The sequence below is a fragment of the Brassica napus genome, chromosome A2 (assembly GCF_020379485.1).
Source record: "Brassica napus cultivar Da-Ae chromosome A2, Da-Ae, whole genome shotgun sequence".
NCBI classification, from domain to species: Eukaryota; Viridiplantae; Streptophyta; class Magnoliopsida; order Brassicales; family Brassicaceae; genus Brassica; species Brassica napus.
In genome coordinates this window covers 18,857,053-18,867,962 of record NC_063435.1, presented here as the reverse complement: position 1 = coordinate 18,867,962, position 10,910 = coordinate 18,857,053, and the positions used below count along the sequence as shown (strand labels likewise).

The window sequence follows — 10,910 nt, the reverse complement described above, 5'->3', positions numbered from 1 at the left end:
TACGTGAATCGACCGATATGCCATCTCTCTCATCGATCGATTGATCTTCAGATGTGAGAGATATTTGACCGACGAAAGATGTATCTATGTGTGCAACATTCTTTGTGGGGAAGAAATCGTCTATAGGGACATCATCCTCTATTCTTATCCGGGAAAGATGCTCAGCAACTCCATTATCTACTCCTCTCTTATCCTTAATCTCAATGTCAAACTCTTGGAATAGTAGAATCCAGCATATGAGTCGAGGTTTAGCATCTTTCTTTTGCATTAAATATTTGATGGCAGCGTGATCAGTGTGAACTATCACTCGTGAGCCAATCAAGTATTGACGGAAGTTTTCAAAAGCGTAAACTACAGCTAATAGTTCTTTTTCTGTTGTTACGTAATTCCGTTGCGCTTCATCAAGCGTGCGGCTGGCATAGTAAATGGCATGTAGCTTTTTATCTTTCCTTTGGCCTAAAACTGCTCCAATTGCGAAATCGCTCGCATCGCACATGATTTCGAAAGGAAGATTCCAGTCGGGGGCTTGTACGACGGGGCCAGTGATAAGGGATTTCTTTAAATCTTCAAAAGCTTTCATGCATTTAGGGGTAAAATCGAATTTAATATCCTTGCATAAAAGGTTATTTAGAGGTCTAGCGATTTTGCTGAAGTCCAGTATAAATCTCCTGTAAAATCCGGCGTGTCCGAGAAAACTTCGCACGTCTTTAACATTTTTGGGTGGAGGTAAACTGATCATTACTTCAGTCTTAGCTATCTACCTCTATACCAGCAGCAGAAACCCTATGTCCTAACACTATTCCATCGTTAACCATGAAATGGCATTTTTCCCAGTTGAGGACAAGGTTCTTTTCTTCGCATCTTTCCAATAATTTGCATAAATTATCGAGGCAACTCTTAAAATCTGATCCGTAGACTGAAAAGTCATCCATGAATACTTCCATGAAGTCCTCGGTCATATCTGTAAAGATTGACATCATGCAACGTTGGAAAGTGGCGGGAGCGTTACAAAGACCAAATGGCATTCTGCGATATGCGAAAGTTCCATAGGGGCATGTAAACGTTGTCTTTTCTTGATCATCCGGGTGTATAAGAATTTGGAAAAATCCGGAATATCCAGCAAGAAAACAGTAATACTGGTGATTAGCTAATCTCTCCAGCATCTGATCAATAAAGGGAAGGGGAAAATGGTATTTCCTAGTAGCGACATTCAATTTCCTATAATCAATACACATCCGATGACCAGTAACGGTACGAGTCAGAATGAGTTTGTCCTTTTCATTCTTCACTACAGTGATACCTCCCTTTTTGGGTACAACATGTACGGGGCTTACCCATTTGCTATCCGAAATAGGGTAAATAACTCCAGCATCAAAGAGTTTTATAATTTCCTTTTTAACTACTTCCTTCAGATTCGGATTCAATCTCCTTTGCTGCTCTATTGACGTTTTAGCATCATCTTTCAAGTTGATCCGATGCATGCAAAGATCGGGAGAGATTCCAGGAATGTCATCGAGAGAATACCCGATCGCTTTCCTGTACTTGTGTAATTTATTCAGCAATAAAGCAAGTCTCCGCTAGTGAGATTGGCGTTGACGATAACAGGGTAGGACTGGTCATAAAGGTAAGCGTACTTAAGACCGCTGGGTAGAGGTTTCAATTCTACCTTTGGTGCTTTATCTTTAGACCAATTTGATTGCGAGGGAGTATGTCGATCGACGGTATCTTGAAGGTATCGATCGATGACAACATCTGAGTCGTCATTTTCTTCTACGTTTGCAACTTCGATGCTAGCGTCCATCAGTCGCATGTAATCATCTGTCATATCTGATATGCTGAAAATTTCATTTTCCACGTGGTTAAGGGTGTCTTCTAAGGGGTTGTCTGAAAACATGTTTATGAAAGAGTCTTTTTCATCCTCAGAAACGTTTTCCACGTAGAAGGCCTGGTCATCTATTAGGGGTCGCTTATTCAGTTTTTCCATATCAAAAGTCATCGAGATATTCCCTATGTTCAAATTAATTCGTCCTTCTTTGACGTCAATGATTGCTCCAGCTGTAGCTAGGAATGGCCGACCCAGAATGAGGGGGTCTTTGGGTTCTTGTCTGTATTTTAACACAACAAAATCCGTAGGCACGATGCAATCATTGATCTTTATGGGAACATCTTCGAGAATTCCTTCGGGTACGCTAATAGATCTATCAGCTAAGACCAGGGTGATCGGAGTTGACATAAACTCTTTATATCCTAAAGTTACTGCAACAGAGTAAGGCATAAAGTTCACGCTAGAGCCGAGGTCACATAATGATCTAGGAAAACGCGTGTTTTCTATTTTACAATCTAGGACAAAACTACCAGGATCTGGTCTCTTTGTTGGAGTTTCTCCTTTAATCATAGCACTTACTTCTTCTGAAATAATCATCACGCTATGTTCTGCAATTGGGTAGTTTGGAGATGTCACGTCCTTTATATACTTCTTAATCGAAGGTGCTATTTTTATAGCATCACTAAGGGACATCTCAACAGAAATCTTATCTAAGGCTTTCTTGTAGATCGCGTTCTCTAATGATTTCTTAGTTTGCGTTTTAGGAGCAAAAGGGGGTAAAGTTCTATAGACTCTTTCAATTATGGGTTCGGGTTGAGTAGACCGTCTCTCTTGGGTTTAAATCAGTTCTCCCGGGAAGACATCCGACATCTCTTTTTATGGCAGTTGCAATCTCCGCTACTTGACCTTCTAATTTTCGGATTAGTTCTCCCAAAGAATCTGCTTTCTCCATTAATTCTCCGTAAACCATATTTATTTTTCCGTAAAACTCCGATTTTGTCCTACGGTTGCCAGTAAGAGCTTGTCTGATATTGAACCTCTCTCTTCCGGTACGTGATTTTACAGCAGTGTCATAAGCTTGGGTAAAGCTATCGACATTAAGCACAGCATAGAGATCGGAACAGTTCGTTCCTTCGTCCAAATAATCATCGGTGTCAGACAAAGCGTTGTCGTCGATCTGGGCTATATCAGATCGGTGTTTGTTTTGAAGAAATGAATGAAGGGATTTAAGGGAATTCTTAATTTCTATCAAATCAGAATTGTCTTTTGGACTTGTGAAATTTCCTATCTCTTCATCCATCCTTTCATAGGATCTTCCCGTTGTCATATTCTTGATAAGGCGTCTAGATTCTTCGGGATTCCTAGTGATGAAATTTTCATCACTCGCTGTATCGAGTGTGGTTTTATAGCTCAAATTAACACCTCCATAAAAGATGTTAAGAAGTTGTGGTTCTGAATAACCATGATGGGGACATTCAAGTTCATAGCCTCTGAATCTTCCCCAGGCGTTTTTAAACGATTCGCGTGGACCTTGGCGAAATGTAAAAATTTGCTTTCTTACTTTCCAGTAGCGTTCATCAGTGAAAAATTCTCTAAGGAAGGCACTTCTAATCTCTTCCCAACAATGAGTAATCCTGCTGCTAAACAGTTTAACCACCTGAGGGCTTCTCCTTCTAGGGAGAATGAGAATAATTTGCAACGATCATATTCATCTGGTACTAATTCTTCCAAAGTTTCAATATGATCTTGTGGGTGCTCTGGGAGGGATCCACGGAATGGGTTTTGACGAATCATACAGTAGTAATCTGCGTTAAAACTTAGATTTCTTGGTATCGTCTCCTGGTATTTTGATAGCGGACCTATTGGAATAGGTCTTACCAGGATCAAGGTAGTCTTGTATGGAAAATTTTATATCTTCACCTTTAGTTAAGGTGGAATTTTCCTTAACAGGGATTTCAGTCCCTTGTTTAGTTTGGCTAGCTTCATTGCTCGTTTGACCATTTTTTTCAGTTTGAACTACTTTCTCATTAGCGGGCTTGGTAAGAGAAAACTTACCTGCTTCCGGCTGGGCGGTATCGATCAATGTCGGCAGCTCCGTATCGTTCATTTTTTCTGACTCAACGTCGCTTGATGGAAACGTGTCTCCGTCGATCGATGGTTGGTCGCACTCTGTGTTCTCCATTCTTTGTGTCTGCGTAACAGATTAAGAAAGAAAACTTTAGCAAGTTTTTCGTAACAAGTCTATACTAAATTCTCAATTAAATCTAATGGTAATAAGAAAGAGTCCCCGGCAACGGCGCCAAATTTGATATCACTCAAATTACCCTAAAGAGTGTTACTCTCATCAACAGAGGTTCAGATGTAGTACTTAGGGATCAAATCAACATAGACTCTAGGATTACTCAACAGACTTAAATAATTAGAAATGAAGATAGCCTAAAAGGTTTTAATAGTTTTAAAAGTAGTAAATGATAAATCGAAAACAAAAGTGAAACGATAGATTGAATTGAAGTGGTTTCAAGAATGGGAAAGCAGCTAGATTCAGGTAAATCTCAGGTATGAAATACATGCACTTAGTTTAGACTAAAGGGTTTGATGGTTTTTGAACTAAACAATGGTTTAACCGGATAGGTTATTTTCGTTAGATCTCGGATCTCAACTGTCGTATTCTAGCGAGCTTTTGCGAACAGGTTTAACTTGTTCTCTAACCTTCTCAGACCAACTGTCGTTGCGCCTGAGTTAGTTAGATCACGCAAGTGGGTTCAGGTATTGAGGGGAAACAGTTAGTTGGACTCAATTAATCCTAAGATCTAAAATGAAGATGATCAATCTCAATTTTAGCATTAAGTTCACAAGCAAATGAAAGAACAATCAAAACACCTTTTTAATAGTCATATTAGCAGTATATAATTTCAACCATGGTGAGAAACCTAAATCTAACAATTGGTTTACTCAAACATATTCATGAGAGAAAAAGTCATGATGGCATGAAATAAACTCAAATGAAACATAGAACACAAATAGATAGAGTAATAGAAATATAGGAGTTCAAGATTTTCTCTGTTTTTGCAGTCCCAGATCTATCTCTCAAATCCTAAACTCTTCTAATGGTAGCCAAAATGCTACTTTTCCAAACTAGGTCTTTTGCAAGTGTCTCCCTAAAATGATACAAAACCCTAGTACATATAGCCTAACAGGCGGCTAGGGACTTAAGTTGCAAATAATATATCTTCTGGGAAATGAAATCTTCTAATTTGCGATCTCATTCGTATGACTGGGCATCGATCGATGCACATGTATGTTTGTCGATCGATGGTAAGTGATTATGATCGACCGATGTTGCTCTTCAAGCGTCGATCGATTTTTCTTGCGTAAAAGCATTCCAAAATGTCCCAAAAGTATCATTTCCTTCCATCAGGTGAATAAACCTGTAATTTCTTTGAAAAGACTCTAAAATATGATTAATACATCTTAAAACTTTTATATACCATGTATAAAAACGGGTGAAAATCATAGTATATCAGATAGACAGATAGAAAGTAGAAACAAACCTGTTTGGAAACAGTAGTGAACTCGTAAGCAAAGCTTACTCGTAATTAATTCTTTGAGAAAGTAAGTTGAATATGAAGCACTGCCACTTTCATTGAAGCCTTTAAAAATGGTGAAATCCTCCCACTGACAAACCAGTCACTGTGTTGTAAGAAATAGAAGAAGAACTATAAAGTACCAAGAACTATGAAGAACTATGAACTATGAACACTCGTAGTGGTCTCACCCAGACGTTTCCATTTTGCTGCTTCTCATTATTGAGAGGTAGGAAAAGTCAATGTCCCGTAAGAGTGAGCGGCGGGGCATAGATATCTAAATTGTCGGTCTCTGCTTGAGAAGACGACGAATCAGTGAAATATAGAAGCACCGCTGCTTGGGTAGGGCGAAGCTCAATCAACGGCGCGAAACCACCGGGATGAATAGAAGATTAAGCCGAAACTCTTCGCCACCATCGAGATGAAGTGATTCAAGCCCTGTTATTTCCTGGAAGGCCCAACGCAGCCGGATCTAGATCCATCCATCTACGGTAACCATTCCAAGTTCCATCCAACGCCGCAGGATGACCCTAGAAATGTCAACCCAAGGTATTTGATGGTTGATCTTTACAGTTTAGGAATTTTGTTAGTGGAGCTCAGCACTGGAGCAAAGTTCAATCTGTTTTAACTTTTAGCGCTCTAAAGAAAGTAAGACATTGGGGTGATTGGTTGGGCTGTAGGAGGAAACTTTAGCTTTAATTTTCATCTACAACCTTAAATATTACCAATCATGCTTTATATTGATTTTTAAAGCTACAGCCAAAAAAATAAAGCTACAGCCAAAAAACACAAAAAATAGTTGTAAAATTTTTATTTTCTAAAGCCCCATCTTTTTATCTATAGAAAACTTTAAAGCTACATTTCTTTAAAGCTAAATAAAAAAATCCTACAGACTAAATTTTAAAGTAAATTTTCTAAAGCTACAGCCCAATCAATCACCCCCATTAACAACTTATTTTATGTATTTTACCAAAAAAAATTTACTTTCTGTTAATGTTTTTAAAACCGGACCGGATACCGGCTCGGTAAAGCTACTGGTTATGTGGTCGGACCGGTTCAACCGGTCGAACCGGGTTTTCTATTTAAAAATAAATAAATGTAAATAATCATATATTTACACTATATAGACCTAAAATGTAGTTCTACATATAATATGTTCTATGTTCTCTTTTATTAATTAGATAATAAACAATAACCATAAGTTTAGTTATATATACAAGTGAATACTATATCAACCAAAATTGATTAAAAAAATGAATAACCATTTAAATTACATATTTACTTATTTTTACAACTAAAAGTCTTAAATTTTATGAATATAGAAAAATGAGAATAAAATATGAGAGTCAAAAAGAGATTTTTTTAAAAAACATCTTTAAAAAAAAAATCAATTAGAAAACTAATTAAATAGTAAAAGTTAAACATTAATTATGAAATATTATATTTTAATAATAATTAAAAATACATTAATTATATGTTGATTTCTATTGAACCGGTTTCAAAGTTGAACCGGATCACCGGTTTTACCGGTTTTTAGCCGGTTTCACCGGTTTTTCTCAAATCCGAATTTTACACCGAACCGGACTCGGCTTCTTTAACGAGTCACGGTCAGACCGGTTCGACCGGCCGGTCCCGTCCGATTTTCAAAACCTTTTTCTGTCTCTGTATTTTACTATCGGTGCGGGAGGTATATATTTTTTTTTTCTTAGTTGTTTTTTTTAGTTTTAGTCGACTAAATAGATCTTTTTTGTAACTTAAAACTAAATAGAACTTCTGTCACCAATTCGAGAGTATATGTATTTTACTTAGTTATGTCAATTTATTATTTTATACATGTTTTTAAATAAGTTCATAAGTTTAGTAAACAAAATAATTTTTTACAATAACTGAATAGACTTTTATGGAGGCGATGCTTTTGGCGATTTAGGGTTTCATGATTTCAAGAAGATGGGATCCGGGAATTAGAGATGGGGATTGGGTTTTTCCGATCTTTCATGATCAATTCACGGATTGTGGTTTTCAAGGTCTGCGTTTGGATAGTTTGGGGACCGTTATGGGAATAGCGAAGGAGTTCTGTGAGATCTTATGGATACTGCAGATTTGGGGACAAAGGCGAGGGATTTCAGAGGCTATCAAGGTGGATTGCAATATCTCTACAGGTTGTAATCTAGATTATGATTATTTAATTTTCCACTTTCATCTAGTAGCGATTGATTTGCTTTACCTTATGGAGGATTGGGGGTCGTCGTATCTTTCGGGATTGAGATCAGAGACTATCAAATTAAGGAGATACGGGTTAATTGTGGGATATTTGGTATGGGAATTTTTGGAAAACTGGGGTCAATATAAGAAAAAGTTTATTGAGTCTCTTTGGCACATCATTGCTTTTTCATTTTGCCATTATATGCTTCAATCGTGCTTCTTCTTTGTGATACTCATGACGCAGAGTCAGATGTTGAATCACGGTGAGGAGCTGAGGAACGGTGCAGGCATGCGTAAGAGATTGAAGATTTCAGTGGCGCACTTCGACAATTCTGCGCTGATCAAAACCTATTCCAAGACATTGATCGGGAGATGTATGAATCCAGTGGAGCAGGAGATGAATGCGCTTTTCACAAATCTCCCAAAGATTTGGAAACAGGAAGAGAGGGTAACGGGTACTGATCTGGGCTTTGGTAAATTTCAGTTCGACTTCACGACGAAGGAGGAACTTGAAGCGGTGTTGAAGCAACAGCCTTACCATTTTGACTACTGGATGCTGGCTTTGGCAAGGTGGCAACCAAAACAATCCAAGCTTTTTCCCTCAGAGATCATGTTCTGGATAAGAGTCTTGGGGGTTCCTCTGGAGTTCAGGACGGTCCCGACCTTCGAGAGTATTGGTGGAGCCTTGGGGAGAGTTGTTGCGGTTGATGTGAAGCATAACCGGGTTCAAGTAGTGATTGACGCTTTTAAGGAGTTATGCTTCGAGACGACGGTGGATTTCAAAGGAGGAGAATTTTATGAGGAAGAGGAGGTGGCGGTGTCTCTGAGGTATGAGAAATTATTTGGGTATTGCAAGCTCTGTGCCAGTCTTTGCCACAAGGATGAGCTATGTCCGTTGAATGAGAAGAAACCTAAGCCGAGTCCTGAACGAAGGAGGGAGATCAGAGAAGGCAATGGGCATGGTCTGATGGGGCTAAGCATGAAGGAGGCGCTCGTAGCTATAAAGGTGTTGTTATCAATGGTCAAACAACTCAACAGAATAAAAAGCGAGATGTTCGGGAGTATTATGGGAAGGGGAAGGGGAAGGCATCTGATGCAGGTGGATCCAAGTGGGTTAAGGTTGATGAGAGGGGGATCTAGAGTGGCTCCTTCTCACCACGGTAATTACAGAGGTGGTGGCGAGGGTTCACGGTTCAGAACCTCCAGAAGAGACGAGGGAAGCAGCGGAGCTAAGGGTGAGGGAGCTGGGGTTCACGAGGCACGTAGTAGGCCTTCTATGGAACAGCTGAGAGATGAACAAAGACAGCAGAACATAGGTCAGGAGGTACGTGAAGAAGGAGAGATTAAGGGCACTGATGCGGTAGATGCCACTACAGCTACTGAAGAGTTTCAACTCGAACTAGCTAAGACGCAGGCAGAGGGCTCAGAAGCGATTATGGAGGCTACAAAGGAGGAGATGGGGTTACTCCAGTTACAGGGAATGAAGGAGAACCAAGATGATATGGAATTAGAGGCTATTGATATGGAACTAGAGGCTATCAATGCTTCTTTATTGGAGAGAGGGGTGGAGTTGACAACAGAAGAGGAGTTCCAGACTCTCTCGGAGGAGGAAGCGGAGAAAGATTCTGAGGTTATTGGGGTTCAAGAATACTCGGAGGAGAAGGAAGGGATGGAGAGTGGTGAGTTTGACAGCAGCAAAGACACGGCGACAGAAGAGATGGCGAAGAGACAGGGTAATCGCAAGAGGCTGTTCAAGCCTACTAGTAGCATTGTGGGAAGTAACAAGATGAGGACGGCAAGTGCGCTTCTCTCTCCACGCAAAAGAGCTGCTGCAAAGGTGGGAACTCGTCCCGGAGATAACGGTAAACCGGTGGAGAGTAAGGGGCCTTCATACCCGAAGCAGTCGAATCTCAAGTTCTAAATTTATGTATCACGGCTTAATAATAATAAAATTAAGTAAAAGGGAATTAGGTGATGAGGATGGGTTCTTAATTATTAAAATAAGATGTCTTATTAAGATCTGGAATAAAATTGGATGTTTGGTTTTGTGGTGCTCTTGTGGTGTACTTGGAACTGTTTTACTTTGGGGAAAATATTTGGTCTTTTTGGTTTGGATTTACGGGTGTGGAGGGTGGATCATTACTAGCTTCTCAAGTAACGTATTGGTACTATCTTGGTTTGGTATCCTGCTTGCCCCTGGATCATTGGTTGGAAAGGATTATGTGAGCTGGTGTCTGAGGAGATGGGATATGAAAGGTATATTTTGGAATAGCTATTGTGGCTTTGGCTTTGGATATAAAGGGTTCCATTTTGTACGAGTTATGATACGTGAATTAAGTGCATGGATTTATGTGTTTCCTTTGGAGTATACGTGTCTTATTGGACTCGCCTTTCTTTATATTTCCTTGAGATGGGTTTGTTGGAAACTTATAGATTTTGTTTCATATAGAGTTCATTTGCTATGTAAAGGTTCTCGACATGCGTCAACATGGGTTTACAGTAACAGAGGGAATTTGGTGTGCAGAAATTTGGAAAATATTTTAAAATGGTTCTATGGGCTAACCGGTATATATTATAAGAATAGACAGGATTCTAAGACTTTGAGAACTTCATTTTATTTTCATAATCTTTATGCATTTTTTAGAGCGAACCGTGAGCGCTCAATTAATAATAAGTATATGTCTATTGGTATTACGGGTTTTTTGAATGTTGGTAATATGACGTTAGTATGTTGGCTGAACGGGCCTAACTGGCGACGTAAGGATTCTCAGGAGATTGATGGAGATTTTATGGGGCTTAAGCGTGTTTTGCAGGGATTACGGGGATTTGGGATCATAAGATTGCTGAGTATCATTAAACTCAGATCTTCCGGCTCGAAGGAGCGACACAAGAATTTTATATATGAAAATATTAAGTTGGAACTGTAGAGGTGTTGGAAGCCACTGGACCATAAGTTATCTTAGGGAGATATGGCATAATCATAAACCAGATTTTTTATTTTTATCTAAAACGAAGCAAGAGTTTGGATTTGTACAACGATTTCAATCACATTTTGGTTTTGATAGTCTGGTTACGGTGGAGCCAGTTGGGAGAAGTGGCGGGTTGGCTCTTTATTACAATAATGAATATCATGTTAAAATCTTATATTCTAGTAATAGAATGATAGATGTGGAGGCGGTGGTTAATGGGAAACAAGCTTTCCTTACATTTGTATATGGAGAGCCAGATCAGACATTAAGGGATCAGGTGTGGGAGAGATTAACCCGGTACGGTTTAGCCAGATCGGAACCGTGGTTTAT

The 10,910-nt window shown here is 39.2% G+C and overlaps 2 protein-coding genes across 3 annotated transcripts; one reads left to right on the top strand and one right to left on the bottom strand.

Moving 5' to 3' along the window:
- Nucleotides 1-1,555: 1,555 nt before the first annotated feature.
- On the bottom strand, nt 1,556-2,518 carry LOC125584481. The gene has a single exon (XM_048752980.1). The coding sequence runs from the start codon at nt 2,516-2,518 to the stop codon at nt 1,556-1,558; it is 963 nt and encodes a 320-aa protein (XP_048608937.1).
- A 4,610-nt stretch (nt 2,519-7,128) lies between these two features.
- LOC125587932 lies at nt 7,129-9,666 on the top strand. 2 transcript variants are annotated; one of them, XM_048759335.1, is made up of 2 exons: nt 7,129-7,546; nt 7,856-9,666. In XM_048759335.1, exons 1-2 carry the CDS (start codon nt 7,343-7,345, stop codon nt 9,530-9,532), a joined length of 1,881 nt encoding a protein of 626 aa, XP_048615292.1. In that variant the 5' UTR covers nt 7,129-7,342; the 3' UTR covers nt 9,533-9,666. The 2 variants fall into 2 exon arrangements, with proteins under 2 accessions (XP_048615292.1, XP_048615294.1); XM_048759337.1 differs by having other exon boundaries at nt 7,132-7,568.
- The last annotated feature ends 1,244 nt before the right edge of the window (nt 9,667-10,910 follow it).